We start from the raw sequence: 22343 nt of genomic DNA, 5'->3' as shown, positions 1-22343 counted from the left end.
CGAAGCCACAGTGGAAGGGATCAAGGAGGTAATTGTACGTGAAAGTGCCATTTGGGGATCGGGGGGATAGAGCCAAGTTATACATTGCTCTGCGGTCTCGAAATGAGCCGTAAACGAGGCTGTCTTTAACCTGGTGCTTCTTTCTTTTAAATTTTTTTATTTTTTGTTTTGTTTTGTTTTGTTTAATCTGGTGCTTCTTTCCTCAGGATTTTATCTCCTTCGGCTCTGGAGAGCCGCCAGCTAGTGACTACCACTCCTTTGTGCTTTATCACAACAACAGTCCCAGGTGGTCCGAACTCCTGACGCTGCCCATCCCTGTGGATAAATTCAGGGGTGCGCACGTCCGCTTTGAGTTCCGACACTGTTCCAGTAAGTATTTGGTGAGGTTGTCTGTGTCCTTTGCTGGATTGAACCCGTCTGCTCCCTGAAATGACCCTCTAGGCCTGTGGTTCTCAACCTTCCTAATGCGTGACCCTTTCATATAGTTCCCCATGTTGTGGTGACACCCCCTTCCCCAACCATACAATTATTTTCAGTGCTACTTCATCACTGTAATTTTGCTACTGTTATGAATCATCATGTAAATACCTGATATGCAAGATGTATTTTCATTGTTACAAATTGAACATAATTAAACATAATTAAAACATAGTGATTAATCACAACAATAGTATGTGATTATATATTGTGAACTATTTATGTGCTTTCCAATGGTGTTAGGTGACCCTATGAAAAGGTCCTTTGGCCTCCAAAGGGGTCACGACCCACAGGTTGAGAACCGCTGCTCTAGGTAGAAAGTATGTGCCTCTTGCTGCTGAACAAAAACACCACCAGTAGGGGGTGCTTGAGAGAACAGAAATTTCCATTCTCAGTTCAGGGGACTAGTAGTCTGAATGTGGGGTGTGGCTCAGGAGAAATCCTTCTTTGTTGGGAGACAAAAGAGTTGCCTTGCATTCATGGAGCTTTCTGGCATTTGCTGATGTCACAGTCTGTGTCTACTCTGAAATTTGTGTATAACTCACGGTATTGGATACAGAGTCTACAGTTTAGGGCCAGGAATTCAACATGCATTTGGGATCCACAAATAAATCTATACGTGTTCAGCAAATCAGAGCTTTCCAGAAGGAAGACCCGGGATGAATGGGAATCCTAAAAGGTATGTAACCTTGAAGGCAGGTCCAGCCCGTGGGCTGTATGAGGCCCACGTAATCATCCATCCCAGTGAACGTCACAGGCCTCACCCAGGGGAAACAGGCCCAGCTGTCACATCAGGGGTGAGTTCATGAAATGTTTGGCTAGGATGGTCCATGGATGATGTTAAAAGTATCTGAATGGTCTTTGGTAGAAAAACAACCACATTCCCTACTCCTGCTTTATGGAAACAAAAGAATATGAAGTAAGAGGAGGAAAGGATACTTATGAAAAGAGATCAGCTCATCACTTTACATTTTGAAAGGCAATCCAGAACAGGAGATGAAAAGACTTGAAAACATGCCTGGCTCAGGTGGGCTCTGTGTGCACTTGTGCTTGTGCATGTGGTGGGTGGAAGCTGGCAGAGCAGCTTAGCTGCCCTCTCAATCGTTTGTACGCAGTGTTGCGATGGCCACACTCCCCGCAATGGGCCAGCTCTCTCCCCTGGTCTCGGGCATCCCTGACACGGCTAGTCTCTCTCCAGCCAAGAGCTGGTGCAGCTGGTGGGTGGATCTGGGCAGCCGGCAGGGTTTTGCAGGTGGTATTTTAAATCTCTAGGAAAGGCATTCGGGGGCTTAGGATCGCCTCTGACTTGCATGAACCTGCACCATTGTGCAACCTCAGACAGTATTCAAACGAGAATCACGTCATGTCAGTGAGCAGAGAGGACACAAAGTCACCACCTCACTCTACAGCATGAGAAACCCAAGAGAGCGCTGGCACAGGGCTTGTCCATGTGGACCGTGCCAGGCAGCTGTCTTCGTGACTCTGTTTGCCTTCTTTCACACTCATTGCCGTCCTCTCCAGCTCTAGCAACTAGCCCAAGCCAGGGGCATTCTGGTCTTTCCTGTCCTTAAAGTTTGTTTTAGAAGCTCCCCGAGTGTGCATTGTGGACTGAGAAGGTAGCGATATCAAAAGAGGGTCACATTCATAGAGACACAACACTGTAGAAGGAATGAGTGTGTGAATTGGGAGGAGAGGTGTCCTTGCTCATAGATATGGGCTGACTTGACCTGAATGGTATCAACTTCATTCAAAATACGGCAAAGGAAAGGGACTTTGGTTGTTGGGAATGGCTCCTGGGCACGCCTGAATTACGCTGGATGGCTGTTTCAGAATGCAAGATGAGAACTAGCTATTCCACCATTCTCCCAGATTTCCAAACGTTTCCCAAGGAATTCTGGCGGTTGGAAAATGCAAAGGGTTTGGAATTGTGCCACCTCCTCATTTTCAACAAAATTTGACGAATTTTCTCTGGATTTTAAGAGTAGCTTTTAGCTTTAAAGAAGAGGGGAAAATGGAAATGAAAGGTAAAACAGGAAATAAGATAAAGAACATTTTGGAGGAAATGATTTTAACTCAGAACTTGGAAAGCAAAATAAAGGTTATTTTCAGCATAGAATTGTTTGCGTGCTACTCTCTTGTTCTTATACCTCAAACACAGTGAAGAGGTTGACTTTTTATTTGTTGGTTGTTGTTGTTTAGATGTTTAATTATGGTTAAGTTTTAGAAGAAACAGCAAAGTATACAGAAGAAAAAGTCCCCCTGATCTCCCAAACTGAGATTAATCCTTGTTATGTTTCAGTGTGTCGCATATTGTAGGAGAACGGCGAGGCTTTCTACTCCTGAAACAGTTACAGTCTCAAAAACTCAGAGAGAGACAGAGTCATATTATTCATAAATCACGTCTTCACTGAACACCTACATTATGCCAAGAACACTATGGGACACTGGTGTGACATCATTGCCTTGGAAAAGACACAAAAAACCGAGCACAATACAGATAAAATGTGTAAGGCAGCAGTGAGTACTAAATCCACTGCTTTGAGTCAATTCCAACTCAGAGAACCTGCAGAGCAGAGCAGAACTGCTCCCTAGGGTTTCTGAGCCAGTACATTTTTACAGGAGCAGACTGCCATCTCTCTCTCCTGAAGATCTGCTGGTGCATTTGAACCCCCAACCTTGTGGCTGTCAGTTCACTGCATAACCCACTATGCCACCAGGGCTCATTTGAGAGTGCAGTGAAGACTAAATTGAATCAAAGGCTGTGAGAGTGGCCTGCGTTGCTATTTTAATTAGGTCAGGTAGGAAAGACGTCTTGGCTAAGATGGCTTGTGGGTAGCAACATAAGAAAGTGTGAAGATCATAAAAAATTTTCAAAACAAAAAAAATAATAAAATAAATAAATTTTAAAAATTCAAAACAAAAATAGTTTTGGTATTTGAACAGGAGGCCAATATTCAAAAGTTATTATCTCGTTTCTTATCTGTGTTCATCCGTCCAGTGTTCATTATGGAATCTCTTATCCATTTTATTCTTTGAGAGTTGAACAGCACGCAGCACACGCACAGAAAAAGATCATAAAATAATCATAGGGAATGATTTCAAAGTAGACCTTCTCCCTCAAGTCATAAGTTCCATACCCAAAGCAACTATTAATGTAAAAATCTCTTTCCATTGATCATTTTTTTAACTAGGATTTTTTTTGTTTACTTTAAAGAGCATCAGGTTTATCCAGTTCATCGGTGAAGGTGAAATTAATGATTTTAGAAGCAAATTCTGGGCGATAATCATGTTTTCAAGGACATGCTAAGAGCCAATACCAGCCAGCCAAATCCCTCTCCTCCGGATGAGACCGCACTTTCCTGTGGTTAAACACTCTAGCATTTGTAAGGGAGCAACATGGCACCTAAACCACTTGCCTGATCCTCAAGATCATCCTGTCTCAGCTCCTCGAGCTCGAGTCTCACAGCATCCAAAAGCCGGCCTTGTCTCTCAAGGGCAGCACTCCTCTTGTGAGGGAAGAATGGTCACTCAGCCTGAAATAGGAAGAGAACTCCTCCCTGCACATCTGAGCACAAGGGAAAGTTGCCTTGAACAAGCGTGGCTCTTTCAGTGCTTTCTTCATCTGGGCAGAAAACTAAGTTTCATGGAAAGAACAGGAATGGTACTCTGGCAATCAAGAGCAAGTTGCCTAACGTCTTTCGATCACGATTGCATCGATAAATAATTGCTAATGACCTTTGACGTTTCTCACCATTCTAATTCTTAATTAGACAGCTGAAAACCTCATTGCTTCATTTTCAGCTTCCAGAATATTCCTATACTAAGTTCTTAGTCAACTATACTTACTCCAAGGAGGTTATCATCTACAGGGCTCATTGTCCTCACATGTGTGGGAGTAGGGAAAGTCGTCCAGGCATGGCTCAGGGAAACATTCCCTGCCCCCTTCCCCTCTCTTCACATGCTTATTGTGTTTTAGGGGAAAGTTTACATGGCAAAGTAGATACCCATTCAACAATTCATACACAAATTGTTCCATGACACTGATTTCAACCCCTACAGTGTGTTAACAGTTGAATAAGCCCACCCATCCCGCCCCATCTGCATCCATCCTCTTTCTACTCTTGTGTTACTCCAAGTTGACTAAAGAAACCAATTCAGAGACACTCATGTGTATAAGAAAGAGCTTTATATACAAGAGGAATTGAATTTTGAGAAACTATCCCAGCCCAGTCCAGATCAAGTCCGTAAGTCCGATATTAGCCCAGTCTATAAATTCCTCTTCAGACTCACGCAGCACATGCATGATGCTGAATGCAGGAAGATCACGGGCCAGTGGGTGGAAAAGTCTTGTGGACCCAGCAGCAGTATAAGCGTCCTATGGGTCTCTATGTGACTCTTCCAGCGTAGGGTACTAGCATAGCTCCATGTGCCAGCTGCAGTGTCTCCCAGGGAGTGAGCATATGTCCTGCCTCCAACAAGCTGTTTGTCTCCTTCGTGTCTCCAAATGAAGTCATCAAGCTGAGACCTTAGTGACAGGCGAAACTCCACCCATTTACTCTTAATTGTCTCAAATTGACAACACATTATTTAACTACCACACCTCTCATCTTTGCTTTGGGGTAAATGTGGACTATTGGACCTTATATGACAATTGTGTAAAGGAGCACATTCTTCACAAGTGTTATTGTTTATTTTATAGGCCACTTGGTTATGTGACTGAAAGGGGGCTGTGGGGAGTGGTTCTGTTCCAGGCTCAAAGGTTGTCTTATTAGGGCCATCGTCTCAGGGGTCCTCTAGTCTCTATCAGTCTAGTAAGCCCCTTTAGTTCTGGTCTTGGGCTAGACGAGGCCATGTTTCTGGTGAGCTCGTTTCTTCCTTGCTCTAGATGGGAAGAAATCAAAATTGTATCTTAGATGGGAGACTCCTTTTCTATTGTTATTAAGTGGAACATTGTATTTCACATTCATTCATTCAGTCACTTAACTGAGAAGCTTCCAGAGAACTATGGGGTTCCTGAGCAGTTAGTTTACTGAGTTACAAACCAAATGGTTGCAGGTGCAAGTCTACCGAAAGGTATCCAAAGGAAGATGCAGCGATCCAGTACAGAAAAAGAAACTCAGCCATTGAAAGCCCTAGGTAGCAGGTGTCCCAGGAGTCAGAGTTGATCTCTCAGCACCTGGTTTTGTCATTTGGGACCCTACAGATTCTTGTGTGCGATGCTGAGCATCTAATAACAACTGAAATGAACAAGAGTGCTGCCTTCAGTGGGGCTTATCAGGCACCGGGAACAGGATATGAGAAGAAATAGTCTACGTATTTTAAACAGTTTTTTGGACATGTAATTTGCATAGCACACATTTCAATAGTTCGATCATATTCAAAAGAGTTGTGCAATCACTGCCACAAACAATTTGAGGTTATTCCTTCTTTCTTTACCAATTGCTAGCTCCCCACTACCCACCAGTCTCCCTTGCCATACCCCTAGGAAACTATTAATCCAGTTGCTGTCCATACAGATGTACCTAGCCTGGGGTCCATAAACAGAAGCACATACAAAATCAAAGCAGCTCAACGACAGGATGGAACCAAGAAAAACCTAAATCGAAAAGAAAACAGAAAACATTAAAAACCAGAGTAAAATACACATTGGCTCGAAAGGAAGATCAAATGACAAGCGGGCACATTTCAACCTAACCACATCTGCCCTACATGCACCCTGTGTGATAACAAGGCAGCCCCATCTCTGGTCCATAGTCACAGGCGTTCACTGGACACTTAGTCCATGGGGGGAACACGAACATTTCCTTTTAAACATAATTCCAGAAAGGAAGTTCCATAAGAAACGGAAGCGTAAACATGAGCATCATGTGCAGACGTCGGGCAGGAATGGGACTAGAAAATACCCCACCCCACCCCCTGCCCCTTAAAAGCGTCTCTTCATGTTGTAGGGATCTTGTGATGACCTTGACCCTTGGCATTCTATACATCCAAATGGGTGGCCTTAACTAAGAGTGTCCTCCCTTCCCTTCCTTGTTCTTCCCTCCACAGCAAAAGAGAAGGGAGACAAGAAGCTGTTCGGCTTCTCTTTCGTCCCTCTGATGCAGGAGGACGGCAGGACTCTCCCCGATGGGACGCATGAGCTCATCGTGCACAAGGTAACGTCAGTCAGATGCGGTGACGCTGCGAGAATCAGAGTCCTCTTTGGGCTTCCTGGAGGAAGGCTGCTGGCAGCATCGGCGTTGTCGGCTGCATTGCTTTTACATGCTAGGCTCTCTTCTCACCCATGCTCTAAAAAACGATACCCTTTTTATTCTGTATTTAGCTGTTGGTACTTGTATAGGTCTGTAAGATGATGGCCTTAAAGTCCCTTCCATCTCTGTCATTTACCATGGGAATTTATTTTTAAAATACTAATGATTAAAAATAAAATACTGCCACGAGGTCTAACTCGAGGTAAATTTTACAAAGCCAGCCCGCCACTTCCCTTGCGTGCTGTCCTGACTAAGCCAGCAGAGAAGTGGCTGTGTTTGGCTGTGACATCTTTTGCCATTTTGCTTTCTAGGATTTTCATCAGTTGACTCTGAATCATAGTGGCCCTTTATGACAGTGTAGAGGTTCTCTTTTGTGTTTCTGAGATTTTAAAGCTTTACTGGAGCAGACAGCCTCTTCTTTCTCCCAAGGAGCAGCTGGAGGATTTGAACCACTTGCCTTGTGGTTAGAAGGTCAATGCATAAACCCGCTATGCCACCAAGACTCCTTGAGTATATTACAGTACGCAACAAAGCAAAAAACACCCTTAGAAAGTATCCGAGAATGCGAATAAGAATGCATTGTAAGTTTTTAAATGGACCTGGTCAATTTTCCTCAAACTATTTTTCTTTCGCTTTTCTCAGTTCTGTAGAAAGCCCCTGAGATATGCCAGGCCCTTTGACCTCTTACCTGAGCTAGCTGGTCCTGTGGACCCTGGTTCTCGGTCCCTCTAGATCAGGCCAACTCAGCCATTTAGGTGACTCCTCTAAAGTGAAGCCCTCATCTAGCCGCACCCCAGTTTAACACCACGCATGAGCTGAGCTGGAAGGCCTCGGCCTGCCCACTGCTTCACCTCTCTCCTCTTCCTCCTTTGAAGATGCTGCTGCAGCATGCCGCCTTACCTGCTGCCTCTAATTCTCCCTGCGTGGCTCCTGTCCTGTGACTCCGCCCCTCTCCTCCTGATTATCTATCTTCTGCTCCTCCCTTGAGAGGTGAAGTAGTGATTTCACATTGGACTTTGATCTTACAAGGTCGGCAATTCAAAACCATCAGCAGCTCTGAGAGGGAATGTCTGGGCTTTCTATTCCTGTAAACAGTTACCTTCTCGTAAACCCACAGGGGGTCGCTATGAGTCAGCATTGACTCCAAGGCAGTGAGTTTGGTTTGGATTTCATCCCCTGAGCGCCCTGCTCCACCTCCTTATATTAGCATCCGGCTCTGTGCTCTCCCCTCGCACCCTGGAGATCTGTATCTCATTCCCTGGACTCACTGCACTCTCCCATGGTTCTCTGATGATCCGTCCAATGAAGAAGCCCCGGAGAGCAATAGCCACGCCAGAGGGGTTCTCACTCATGTGTTTGTGCCGTCAAGTTGACTCCTATGTACAGTGACCCCACTCGAACACAGCTGCTCCATAGACTTTTCTGGGCTGTAGTTTTTTGGAAGCAACCTTTCTCCCATGGGGCCGCTGGGTAGGTATAAACCACCAGTCGTTCAACCCTGAGTGGGTAACCATTTGTGTTACCAGGGGCCACAGTAGGGATGCAGTAAAGACATGAACGAAGGAGATGAAAAGCAACTTTACCTTTGGAAAAACTTCCTTTACCTTTGGCTCATTGCTAGGAAGATGAGTGGCAATGCGCAACACATCGGGCAATTTGTGCTCTGCGTTTGTGTCTATTACTTCATCATTCATGCTCCACGACTTCACTGAAACAATGAAGTATTGGGCGCAAGCTGCAGATGGACCAGTCACTGGTCTAGCCCTGGGCATCTGGTAGCAAGCAAAATAGTCGAAGGCCCTCTCTTTATGGCACAAATCTCTACTTTCCAAGGTGACGGACTCGAGGGAGCCGACAGTGTTAAAATGGAGTGGTACAAAAATGTATGTGCTAAAAAAATGTATGTGCTTTTGAAATGTTTTGAGGTTCCAGTCCCCTGAAAGCAACTCAAGGAGGCTTGGTGATCTACTTCTGAAAAATGGGTTCTTGAAAGCCGGGAGCAGGGTTTTGCTTTGGCCCTCATGGGACCCCACAATCAGATTGGGATCCTACTTGACCCCTGTTTTTTGATGGTGTTAAAATACAAACAACAGTATTTGAAAGCAGAAAGCCCAGTAAATCAGGCAGGGCTAAGTGTTCTAGATACAGGGGATGGTCCATGAATTTCTCCTTCTGTCTGAAACGCCCATAGATGAGACAATATAGGACAGCCTTTATCTTCATCTGGGCTTTCTCCAAATGGTGCTTCATAGAAACGCTTGTGATTCTGCCTCTGTGTAGCATCAAACCTTGACTCAGTAAAGGCCGAGTTGTGGGAGGACTAGATCATTGGAGCCAGGCTCACAGCTTCCTAATAGTAGGAGGAGAATTAATGCCTTCTCTAGAGTATATATCACTGATGGACTCTCAGCTCGGGTCTGAGGGTGCTGCTTTTGCAGCCAAGTCCAGGTTCATGTATCTCAATGAGAGTGAAGAAGGCCAAGATTCCCGGCTGCTTACAATTATAGGTGAGGTAGAAGAGCTTTTGCAAGTGGAACATAGGTGCTCGCTTTGTATTGATTCCCAGATGCAAGGGCCTTCTACTCTTCTACTGAAGAGCTCTTGAGATGGCTACTCCCTCCTCCCCGACTCATTCTTGGACCTTCTTCTCCCGGGATCTTCTACCCTCCCAGCTCCATGGAAGCCCTTAGCCTCCCAACACCCCCTTCTTGTCGTCCTGTAAGAACAGCCAAACGGAGAATGATCACGGTCCCTGTTGTGGTGGAATTGATTTAATACGATGGCCTAGAATGCCAGAGTATGTAGCAAGTTAATGTATATCACCTTTTATTCCCCCCGAAATTGAACCATAAACCCTTGTGGCCCAGACTTTGTTGTTGTTGTTGTTAAATCTTAGTTGCTGGGTAGCACTGTTTTCCCACAGTAAGCCTGACTTTGATTTTTCATCTTCTTTTCCTAAAGATTAGTATGCCTAGTGCCCCATTCTCCTGTTTTCTTGGGCATTTACGCTCCAGGGACTTTCGTTTGCGTTCCACTTCACTATGGCCGTGCCCTGAGACCTGCATTATTCTCATCCTGCAGGATCTCTCACTTCTGGGCGCTAAGCAAATCCTTCTTCAATGGAGAATGGGTGGGTGGGTCCATCTAAAAGTTCCATGGATATTTTAATCTCTAATATACGGATGATAACCTTTGACCTTTCAAAATTCTCTGTAATTTTAAGTCTTTTTCTCTGCTAGCTCCCTCCAGACTTTACTTTCTTCCCTTTCCCGTTCAAAGTAGCCCATGGTTCTTAGTTCTGCTGTAGGAAGAAACACACGCAGCCCTGGTTCAATCTCTCAGTGTCCTCTCCACCCACGCCCGGAGAACTGGGCACTCCCAGTGTGATGGGGATAGACACAAAACCACCCCACAGGCAAACGCTCTATTCTCAATCAACTCCCTCCCGGCCCCAAGAGCTGCTTGCAAGACTTGACCATTCATACTACCCCCCACGTCCCATCTATTTTAAAGAGGAAAACAGAAACCACCAAACAGGAACCGACTTAACTTCCCGAGCTCGCTCCCTGCACCTGCAAACTTATCTGCATCTCTTCTTCCTTCCTGTCTCAAAGGATGGAGCAAGACTTGCTCCTCCTTTGAAGATGCACTCTTGCACCTGCTTCCCTCGGGATCTTCCGTACGGAAACCCTGTGTGTCTCCATGCCCCTTTTCTTCTTCCTGCGCCGGGGACTGCTTCCTCTCTTCTGGCAGTATCCTGGAACACGCTCGAGCCTTTGTCTTGAAAGGTCTTTAAAGGCCTCTGTTCCCTTGCAGCTCAGCCAGCCGACATCCGAAGTCAGTTTTCACTCACCATTTCTACTTCCTTCAGGCTACTTCTATCTTCACCATGGAAGAGAAGTCTCCGCCCCCCTTTAAGATCATAGTGTCCAATCAACAGCTAACGCCATGAGACGCTTTGCAAATCTTGTGTGACCTGACGTCCCTGTAGCATGCAACCCCGTGGTTAGTATACTTGCTAATCGTGACTTCCCTGATGCAGCTGACATGTTCTCCTGCTCTGAAGGTGCTTCTTGCTTTATCCTTGCCTTCAGTGTCGGCTCTTCCATGGGTTTCGTCCTCGGTCACCCTCTCCTGTCTCACGCTCTCTAGAGCCTTCTCACCTGCCTTCACAGACTAAGTGTTCACGTCACTAGATGATGGCTGCCAGATCAATATTTCTCTTGCAGGACTCTTACCTGCTGACTGCCCGTACTCATTTGCCTTTCCCTTAAACCCACATCATCAAATCAACAAACCCGGTGCAGAGTTTCTGAGGCTGCAACTCTTTAAGGAAGCAGCCAGCCTTCTTGTGGCTTTCCCATAGGCCTTGTTAAGCTCTGGGTGTCCAAAATTAAACTTTTTATGCACCCCACCCCTGCTGGAGACAGAAACCTGGACGTTTTCCATGACTTCCACACTCCCCTAATCCTATCTAATGAGTTACACCTATGATTCCCCAGTCCCACCCTCTTTCTCATGCCTTAATCCAGGAAATGTAAGTCAGAAGAGTGAGAGAATCACCAGGCATTTGCGTACTTAAGTAGACTGGGGTAGTCCTAAGGGTTTTTGTATAGACAAAGTCCGGCTCCAGCCACATGAAACTACATAGACTTGCTTGAATCTGCATGTACTTTTAAAAAGGGTTTTATTTTTTAGCTACAGGTTAGTTTCTTTTGTTCTCTCCTTAAAAAACAAAAATCTTCTAATTGTGACTTAGGTGAAGGTGTACAGAGCTTCTCATCAGCATTGCATTTAGCAGTTCACAGGCATTTTGTTTCAGCTCATCCATGGCGGTGCCCTCAGTGTCCTTGTTGACCCCACGTCCTCCCTGGGTTCCCGTTCCCATTCCTTGGCTGCGTGCTGCCTGTTTCATCTTCATCTTAAATGATTGATTAGTTTAGCGTGGGGGTGAGTTCTGGGCCAGGCCGGAAAAGTAAGAAAGGGCTATGGTCTTGAAGGTTCACCAGTCTCTATGCAGCCAATAAGACGGATCTCTTCCATGATTTTTAGTCTGGTTCCACATTTTCCGCTCACTCCATCTGGGACCCTCTAATGTGATCTTTTTCAGAGCAGTGGTAGGGGTAGCCAAGCACCATCTAGTTCTTCTGGTCGCAGCATCGGCTGTGGAGACTGGTGTTTGCTCAGTCCATTATACAACTTGCCTCCATATGTCATTAGATACCCCTCACTCTCATTTATCCGGATGAGGGAGTCAAGTAGTTGCTCCATAGAAATCTGCTCACAAGCCTTCAAAACTCCCCAAAGTGGAATGGAGAGCATGGTCTTTGTGAACCGTGTTATTGGACCGGTTGATCTGGGTGTCCCCCAACGCTGTGATTCAGAGGTCCCAAACCCAGTGACTCTTTCCCTCAAGGTGTTTGATGATGTCTAAGAAGTTTTCATATAAAAGTTACTTTTAAGATCATTTTAGATTTATAGTCAAATGGTAAGATCCATCCAAATATTTCTCATATACTCTTCCTCCAACTTCTCCTTATGTCATTATCCTACAAAACCACAACACGTTCATGCAAACTAATAAGTCAGCCCTGATACAATACTATTGACGTAGAAGTTACTTGGATTTCACAAGTTTTTCTACTGACTCCCTTTACCTGTGCCAGGGGTCAATCCCAGGCCCACCGTGCACCGTCTCCAGAGTCCCATGCATATCCTTTTACTCCCTGGGTGCCTTTGCAGGTGTTGTTTCTTCTACCTCTTATCCTTTCTCTTCCTTGCCTGCTTATTCTTGAAGAAGGAGCTCAGGTGGCTTCTTCCCCAGGCCTCCATTCCCCCCCCCCCCCCCCCCCCCCGGCAGAGCTGGTACCCAGTGGTCTGCATGACTTCGTTATTAACCGATGTGTGCAGAAGTCTGGCCCGTAACATTACCAGAGGCAGGGACCGTATTCATCTCCTCTTCGTTCTTAATAATTCAAGGACTGACAAATAGTAGGAATTTAATAAATGTTTTATAATGACATTAACGAGCTATAATGCACATGACTTACCATGTTGAAAAGGTTCTCAGAAAAAGAGATTTTGCCACCAAGGCCATGCAAGTCTGGTTTTGGTTAACGGACACCATATAGCGCCCCCACTGGATTGTCTAACTTATTGTAGTTTGTTTAATTTCATTTTCTGCTGCCCACTAATGTCAGACGTCTTAATTCGTTCACTCTGCCCTCAGTGTTTCTGCCACAGTGTTTAGTAAATGATAGCCGTGGATCTCTCAGTACAGGAGACAGCATTATTGCAAGGATCACATTCGTGACTGATCACTGCGGTGCTTTCTCACAAGGCTAAAAGGCAACCTGGGCACAGGGTACAGTCCAGTGCTATGCCAACTGGTGTTACTTCTAGGCTAAGACATAGACTGTGAGCCAAGCTAGATGAGCTCACAAAAGACTGAAATAATACTCCTGTCACCACCACCATCATCATCTAGCCTGTGTTGTGATCTTTCTCTAAGGCTCTGACAGAACACATCTCTCCTGACAGATCAGCTTTCAAACTCAAGATGATCCTCAGATCCCTTGCCTCTGACTTGTACTAAACCAATTTCATGCCGTTTTACGGTGGCTTACACAGAATCCAGCCTATCAAAGCAAACAGAGAATTGTCTTTCACTAGGGTGCTATAAGGTAGGCATTAGGCTACTAACCAGAAGGTTGGCGATTCAAATCCACCAACTTCTCCTTGGGAGAGAGATGAGGTGGTATGATCCCGTGATGATTTATAATCTCAGAGACCGTATGTAGGGTGGCCGTGAGTTGGAATCATCACAGTGGCAGTGGGTTGGTTGGTTGGTCTTGTCAGTGGTGGTGGTGGTGGTAAGGATACTGAGGGGGCCCTCATGGTCCAGTGGTTAAGCACTTGCCTGCTAACTGTTAATGCTTCATAAGAGAAAGATGTGGCAGTCTGCTTCTCTCCATATGACAGCCTGGGAAACCCTGTGCAGCAGGCTTGCTCTGTCCTCTAGCATCTCTGTGGCAATGAGTATTTTTGTTTGTTTCTGGCTTCCCCACTGGTTTGCCACTTTGTCATCCTGTACTGGTCTGTATGTTGCGATGACCCTAGACGTTGTGCCCGCCAGTTTTTCAAATGCCAGCAGGGTTAGCCATAGTAGACTGCTTTTAGGGGAGCTTTCAGACTCAGACGGACTAGGAAGAAAGGCCTGTGAGTCGTAGGTCCAAAATGTAGCTAGTGAAAGTCCTGTAGATCCAACAGAATAGTGCTTGATACGGTGCTGGAAGGTGATGCTTCTGGGTTGGAAGGCACTCAGAATACACAGTGACTCCAAAAGTGGGCTCAAGTACCCGAATGCTGAAAACATGGCTCAGGGCCGGGCAGCTTGTCTGCTGGTGTACATGAGTTAAAGCCAACTCAGCAGCAACCAGCAGCGTCCCAATGACATGGCAGTGTTCCCACAAGCGAGCAGTCCCCTCAGAAGGCTCTGGTCATGGTTCTCAGTTTATTCTGCCAAGAGTGGCTGCATGGTTTGTCCCTCCTGTGTGTCCCCAGAGCACCTTCTGTGCAGACATCTACCGTCACACCCACATCGCAGCACCACGGCCTATCACCTCATTTCCATGTTGCCTTGTTCCGTGGCCACACTAGGTTTGAAAAAATAACCCCAAACAACACAGATGTGGTAGGCCAAAAACCATCCCATGGTTCTCAAGTGTTCCCTAGATTGCAAGTGACCCATCCTTCACCATCCTCTCCAGTGTCGGGCTTGACCTGGATTTCGCTGTGTTGAAAAAACCACATCTCAGCTGCGTATCTCAGTGGACCGGTCTCATGATCGCAGTTTTCCTGCCGTTCAGCCGGGACAGCTCAGATTCACTCAGACACCCCACCGCTGCGCGACTGTACTTGATAGTTCCCTGGAGCCTAGCCTGTGCCCAGCCACAGTTTCCAGCCTCCTTTCTAGAGCTCCCTGGGGCTCTTAGCATTTCACCTGGTGCCTGGTGGGGGTGGCTCATTCCCCTCCTTTCCCCCAGCCCCTTTCCTAGTTGCGAACCACAGGAGCAGGACTGCCCCTTTTCTACCTGGCAGAAGAAGGCCCGGGTCGCTGCTGACCCTCCCCCTCCCTCACCCCGGCCTGTTAGAAAGCTGGGTGTTGCCTGTTAAGAACGGGTTACTCTTTTTGCTCTGAACTCTTTTTTTAAAACATTTTATTAGGGGCTCATACAACTCTTATCACAATCCATACATATACATACATCAATTGTATAAAGCACATCTGTACATTCTTTGCCCTAATCATTAATGATACTTCACTTAGAACACCATTCCTAGTTTTCAGGACTCTTGAACCTCGTCTCTTTTCTGCAGGCTATCCCACTGAAGGAATGGCCTCTAGCTCAGTTTGTTGTGCTCCCAGTGCCTGGGCCAAGCTGCTACCTTCCCGTGCTCCACTCCAGGGCACTCGATCCCTTTTCCTCCCTGTGTGGTTTTGAAATTTAACTGGCCACTCCATTGTAAGACTCCGAGGCTCATTATATTTGAAGTTAGTTCAGCTCTATAGACTGCTTTAAGCCTCCTTTCCGTTTTATTAACCATAAATATAATAGGATTTTTTTTTCTTTTTCAAATGTCAACTTTTCTTCTTTCTTAGCCATCACCACTAATTACCGTGTTTATACTCGTGTATAAACCGAGTTTTTCAGCACATTTTTAAAATTCCGTTTTTGTGGTAAAATTAGTTGCTGAGGCTGATATTCGGGTCGGCTTATGCTCGAGCATGTATGGTATTAGTATTTTAATTTTTTTATTTTAAAACTCAAAGCCTATTGAAAACAATAGCCGTGGGAAGCAATGTTCCATGAAAGTTGTAAACACACACTGGTTCAGATTTGAACTCTAACACTAATACTGCAACACTGGATAAATCAAACAGACTCTCTAGGCCCCAGGATCCTGCCTTTGAAGACCAGAAAAGAGATGATGTAATGAGCTTAGCAGTGTCTCGCATAGAGCATAAGCAGTCACTGCTTGGGTTACGGTACAAGCCTCCCCTGCTTGTATATGTCAAGGTTGTGTGTTAAATACCTCAAAGATACGCCATCAGAGCTTCTGCAGAATTTCTTAAGGCCATTTAAAGTATTCAGAAGTAAATATAAAGCTTGCTTACTAATCCCATACTTAACATATCTGCTTTGACTCTGAAAGGACAAAAATATGTTTTGAGCACTGGCCATGATATCAGCGAGTTTAGAGAGACTAAATTCACTTTAGTAAATTGGTAGAGAGAATTCATTCTTCATTCTCTCTCTCTCTTTTTCTGCCTCTCACAACACTCTCGCGTACATCCCCCCACGCCGCAACCCCCAATATCTTGGGAGAGGTCTTGAACTAACGATATTCAGAACAGTGTTTATACGAATTATTGCATTGTGTACTTCAGTATAGTGGATAGATTTTATCTGTAAGGTGCTTGAGGTCTTGACTACTCAGGCTACAGAAGAAGTTAAAGGAACCGGGGTTGGTGGAACTAATCCAGCCACCAAAACCCGCCCAGGAAAAAGCAGCCACGTGTTATATTCATTGCCCCCTAAGGACCCAACACAGCCATCACATCTCCAGTCATGGATCAGATGAGTCCCGTGACCACCAGTGGAGCCAGATGACCCTATCAAGCCAAAGTCCCCAAAGGCTGTTTAGAGAGCTTCAGAACCAGAGCCACACAATTAGTTGGGGGTACGTGCTCTGAGATAGACACCGATGAGAACAAAATTTCTATAAACAGATGGAGCATCTGAGAGCAACTTTTGTCACTTGGGGAGGAGGTCTGGAAATATCTGGGCAATGTGCCTGGCATGGGTTTGGGATGAGACTCTAGTCACAATAGAAATTGGTGGTGGAGGGAACAGAGCCTGTGCTAAGGATTGGGGTCAGAGCATACACCTCACCCATAGACCAGAAGCAGGAAGCACAATATGTATATGGGATTTAAAATTCATACTATGACTTCCTATGTCCCAGGCCTTAATAACAGGAACAAGGCTGGCAGAGGAGAGGAGAGGAGAGCAGCTGTCCACAGTTTCAGAATATTGCTTTCCCTAAGCGTCTTTTCCGAAGGAAGCATTGGGGGTGTACTCTGAAATTCATCTCTAGACCCTCTGTGCGTGTTTCTGCGCTCTGCTGTCTGTATGAAATATCACACAGTAATGAAAGTAAGCGCTTGGAGTTGTATCATTAGAAGAGAATTATGGAGGCTGTTTATGATGTTCACTGGGCAGGTGTGCTGGTGAGAACATCGGGTAATATTCTGATTCCAATTCAAAGCTTATTACATTTATTATTGAAAAATTTAGAAAACATTATGTAAATCACACTAGTCTAAATAGTCTGGAATCCCAAAGGAATTTTGTGCTTCAAGGATACTAGCCCTGAAAAACATCTGAACTATTTCAAAGGAATAACTTTCATAGGAAGTGTAATGTTGACATAGAAATCATGTAAGCTGTGCCAGTTTTTAGATCTGTTATATTTTAAAATATATATAACATCTTTCAAAATGCAATATATAACATAAAAATGAAACATTTTAAAAACCATGATAAAAGCAAGATAAAGATAAACCAAAATGAAAAATACTGGATGTTTTTTCACTAGCCCTTTACTGTACACCAGTGGTTCTCAACCTTCCTAAGGCGCAACCCTTTAATACAGTGCATCGTGTTGTGGTGATCCCCCAACCATAAAATAGCTTTCGTTGCTACTTCATAACTGTCATTTTGCTACTGTTATAAATTGAGTGACCCCTGTAAAAGGGTCGTTCAACCTCCAAAGGGGTTGCGACCCACAGGTTGAGAACCACAGAAATTTTTTGTTTTGTTTTTTTAAACCTAAATGGTATCATAGTAAAAAAGGATTTTTTAATTGGATTATCTTCCATTACTGATCTTTTCAATCAGTAAATTTTAATTCATATAAACCTTAGTATATATGTACAAATTTTTCAAAATAACCTTCTTACCAGGTTTGTCTAAACCAGTGTTTCCCAAAGTGGGGAATACTGGCCCCTGGACATGGGGGAGAGGGGCGTGTCTACTAGGATAGATGCCTATACGTTATCCAGGATTACAGGTTAGAGTACAAAAATGTTTTCATTTCCAGGGGGTTGCTGGGTATTTTTTTTTTCCTGAAGAGAGCTAGTAGGCTAAATAAGTTTTGTACCCCCTGGTCTAAACCAACATCCAATCTAGAGCTATATGTTCTATCCGGCTGTCTATCTCTTGAGTGTTGCTTAATTTAAAACCAATCCCCCCCCTCCAAAAAAAAAGCCACCCAGGTTGAAGAGTCAAGGCCAGGCATCCTGCAGACGAGGAATTATGAGGTTGTTTCTATAGCGTTGTATAATATGTGGCTCTGCCCGCTCCCTGTATTGCCTGCAATCTGGAAGTTGACTGTAGTTTTGACAGGTTCAAGTTCAACATCTTTGGCTAGACTGCTTTAGAGATGATGTGTTTTCCGAGCCTTGCCCTGCATTAACATGATGACAACCTGATCTCTCCATGTCTAATTATATTTGTCCTCTTGCCACTAGGAAGTAATCAGTAATCATTAAAAAAAAAAAAAAAAAAAGACCAATTCCCGGGATGGCTTTAGCACTACCGACAGTCCTTGACCTCAGAATGCTATTTGGGGCATGAAGCTGTGTTTCTTTGGCCCACAGTTACTTTTATGTGCTGGAATAGAGCGATTTCCTCATCTACTAGGATTATTAGATTCTCCTGAAATACAGTTTCCTGTTAATTGCAAGTTTTCAAAATAAGGAACTGTTTAATAGCTGCCCTAAATCGGAGGCTGGGTGCAATTTTAAGCTCGTAATTTTCTTGAGCATTTCCAATGTATCAGGCCCTGGTGTGAAGGACTTTAGATCAGTTCTTTGTCTAGACACACAGTGAGCTTTTAGGGGTGAAAACTCCAAGCCAAAGTGATGAAATGAACCCGATCCATCACTCCTATGGGGACCGACAGAGCTGGGGCTCAAATCCGACCGGTCTGACTCCGAAACCCATGCGTAATCCCGTGCCTTCCCATACTTTGAAAGCAAAACAAAACATTTTGCTTAAAAACCAATTCCTATTTGTAATGCTCTTTGGAATGTTTTCAAGTTCATGAACTCTCAAAAATGGAACTGATGCTTAATAATCCGTATCCCCTCGGCTCCCCTCCGTTTTGTGTTTGATGTTTTTCTCAGTGTGAAGAAAACACAAACCTTCAAGACCCGACCCGCTACCTCAAGCTCCCCTTCTCGAAGGGCCTTCTCCTGGGGCACAATAATGCAGCCAGCAAGGCCACCAAGGAGTCCTTTTGGATAACATCTTTTCTCTGCTCCACAAAGCTCACCCAGAATGGTAAAGTATAGCTTGGTGTATTTGAAAACCTGTGCCCATTAAGGACCCCTGTGAGTTTGGGTAAGCATCTTCAGTAAGCACTGAATTTATGCTCCAGATCATCCCACTAGAAAAAATGATTGCTTCTAGTGTTTGTCATTTCCAGTAGAATAGGAAGAGTTGTGCCTTCGGCGTCCGCTGGATATGGGAGACTGAAAGACTTCCACGTTCACAGTATCAGAACCCAGCCATGCAAATACACCATCAAAACCCAGCTGTGTGTCTGTGGGGGGGGGGGCAGACAAAGACTGCCACCACCTCAGTCTCTCATGTTATAGCTCTATAAACAGTGCTAATTGCAGGCTTTAGAGTAAAGGCTTTTGCTGGGGGTGGGGGGGGGAGGGGGAGGTTGTTTAATTAGATGGATATTGCTTTTTCTGTTCTAGCATTACTTTTTATGTCAGTGAGTGTTTAGCAAGTCATGATTAATAAAGCCAGCTCTTCTCCCAGAATGTTATTATGAAAACAACATCTGTAATGAAGAAAGTAAATTACATATTTTCGAGTTCTCCATGGTTGCTGAGGGTGGGGGTGGGGGAGTGGGGGAGGGTGGGCACTGCTGGCTAGCACCCTGGTTGCCAGATCCCTAAGTCAGATGCATTAATTGAAAGAGAGTCATTTCATAAGAAGTTACACTGTCCGATACACATGCTTCTCTGCAGAGAAGACCCAAATGCATCACCATGAGGTTGATCACAGAACTGTCAATTCTGTATGCAGTATTAGAGTATCTGCTTAGCACTTAGTGGGGGAAGAAACAAAGAAACAACTTACTCCTGTCATGTTTTTATGACCTTTTTCATATCCTCTTTCAAAAATACTTTTGAGATATCAACTGCATAATTTACTTTTTGTGAATTTGATTGAAAGTAGCTATTACCAAGTTAGCACAATTTGTCATTGATCAGAATTTATTTGTGATCAGTAACTAATAACTTTTCTTAAATAAAATCTCCATGTACAGTGTGATGGATTGTAAAGCCTTTGCAGGGGACAGTCTCCCCCGAGAAGGCTGTGAAGTGACTAGAGTCGACCTGGTGCTGGCTTGGGGTTTTTAACCATCCTGTGCTACTTAGTTAGCGGTGTGTTCCAGAGCCTAATTCTCGGGTTGTATTAAATTCTGGGAGTCCCTGATGCTGCAAATAGCTAATGTGCTCAACTGCTAACAAGAAGGCCCAGAGATCAAGTCTATCCAGAGGCCTGATAATTTACCAACAAAAAAGCACCATTGAAAACCTGATGGGACTCAAGTCTCCTGGGGATTTCACAACATCGGACAGAGTGAACCAGATCCTGATGACTCGAAGTTGGTACTTTGTCAAAACAGGAAAATATGGCCAAGTAAACAATTCAACACACTAAGCACCTCCCTGTAGGGGAGGCAGGATCACAATTCAGTGCAGTGGCTGTCCTGGCTGTTAGAGACTGATAAGTGCTAAATTTTCATTTTGATTTTCAGTTTGGTTGATGTATGGCAGCTCAGAATGCACCAGGAAATGAATCACGGGTTTCAACAGATGAGATGGGAAAAGGAAGTTGGTTGAGCTTTCTGAAATTTACATGCCAGACACACCATCTCTGTGTCGAAGTCCCCCAGTTCCAAATTGGAATTAAATTGCTATATATTCATTTTGCGCTACTTGGAAAATGCACAAATCCCATTTCCCTTATAATTGGGCATTTAGCAAACGATGTGATGTCTAGGAACAGTTTCCTGGGCAGAGCTGCATTCCGGGATGCCTGCAGTGTGTGTGCACGCTTCCCCCCCCCACCCCCACCCCGCATTGTTCATGGGTACAGGGCCCTGCGCGGGCAAAGAAAGCTTCTGGAAAATGCAGTCATGTCACTACACATTTTATCCCTCTCATTAGGCTGGGCACAAAAGCAGACACCTCATAAATGCCCCAGTCCCCATTTGGTGCACACTGTTTGTGGTCGACTACGAACCTAAAGGTGGGGTGGTTCAGACCCACCCGGCGGCGGTGCCGTGGCAGAACGACCAGGTGGTCTGCTTCCATGAATCGTAAGCCAAAGAAACCCAATGGAGCCCCGTTCTGCTCTGTAACAGAGTTCCCAAGAGTTGGAATCAACTCTGCCATGGCTCTTTAGTAAATGCAGGTTGAATGAAAGGTAGGAAATGCCTGTTTTCAGTGGTAGGCCCCACTCCTAACTTGCCACTCACACGACTCATCAGAGGCCTAGGAGGTAGCCAGTTCGCCTGACCGATGAGTTCTTTGCGTGCCTCATTCACTCTGACCAGAGGATCGTACTGCTTTTACCACCCTGAATGCTCCATTTGGAGGCGTCTGCAAAGGTAAACAGCTTCATCCTGATCGAATTGTCCAGACACTGGAATCTGTTTTCCAGTTCTGCTCAGGACACTCCCTGTTCCCCCTGCTGCCTCTGCGGGTGTCATTTTGCCCAGCAGAACCTCCTCCTCCCCCTCCAGAGTCACATTTCCCCACATGCTCCCGCGGAAGAGAGCGCAGAGCAGGGCGGAGTGCCTGCCTGCAGAGGGAGTGGAAGCAGGCACCAGGGAGGTGTGCCAGGAAAGGCTCCTGCCTGGAGAGGAGCTTACCTGCAGAGCCATGCAGGAAGTAGGAGGTAGGGAGCAGGAAGTGGGGCAGCAGGAACTGAGGAGGCAGTGAGGGGGCGGGAGGAAGCCCACGGAGCAGTGAATCCTGGAGGTTCGCCTCTGCCACTGTGGGTCTTTCTCAGTGGAAGATTAAAAATATAACCAATCATTCCCCAGAAAGCTTTCCATCAAATCCCCAGCATGTCTGAGTGAGCTATGAACAGCGACCATTTGTTCTGTTGTTTTTCTTCTTTAAGTGGTTGTTATAAACACCTTGCAAATCTCTTCTTCACTTTTTAAGTTTCCTTTAGTTTTCCAAGTCCGAAGTGCCATCCTCCTGCCCTTATCCCTGTGTGTTAAGGATCCACAGTCCTCGTTAGGATGAAATACTTGACCATGAGGGTCTCGGGGGCTGGGGTGCACCTGGTTTCTGTTGCCCTCTTGCAATTCTTATGCTTGTTCTCGTTTCTGACCACGACACCCTATCTCCTGGCTCGTCAGAACCACTTCCTTCATATCTCGTCTCCCCTGAACTGCACTCTTGTTCCTTCTGTCTCAACAAGTCCTATTTGGGATTGTCCTGCAGCAAGG

The 22343-nt window shown here is 45.2% G+C and overlaps 1 protein-coding gene across 3 annotated transcripts in view; it reads left to right on the top strand.

The window, feature by feature from the left end:
* Positions 1–22343, top strand: part of DOCK4 (dedicator of cytokinesis 4) — a 481793-nt gene that overhangs the window by 316487 nt on the left and 142963 nt on the right. For all 3 annotated transcript variants that reach the window (XM_075558568.1, XM_075558567.1, XM_075558566.1), the window contains exons 15-17: positions 207–369; positions 6526–6632; positions 18982–19138. In XM_075558568.1, coding sequence (XP_075414683.1) covers positions 207–369; positions 6526–6632; positions 18982–19138 — 427 coding nt within the window. The remainder of the gene's footprint in view (positions 1–206; positions 370–6525; positions 6633–18981; positions 19139–22343) is intronic.

This window comes from Tenrec ecaudatus, chromosome 9 (genome assembly GCF_050624435.1).
Source record: "Tenrec ecaudatus isolate mTenEca1 chromosome 9, mTenEca1.hap1, whole genome shotgun sequence".
NCBI classification, from domain to species: Eukaryota; Metazoa; Chordata; class Mammalia; order Afrosoricida; family Tenrecidae; genus Tenrec; species Tenrec ecaudatus.
This window is presented reverse-complemented; position numbering and strand designations above follow the sequence as displayed.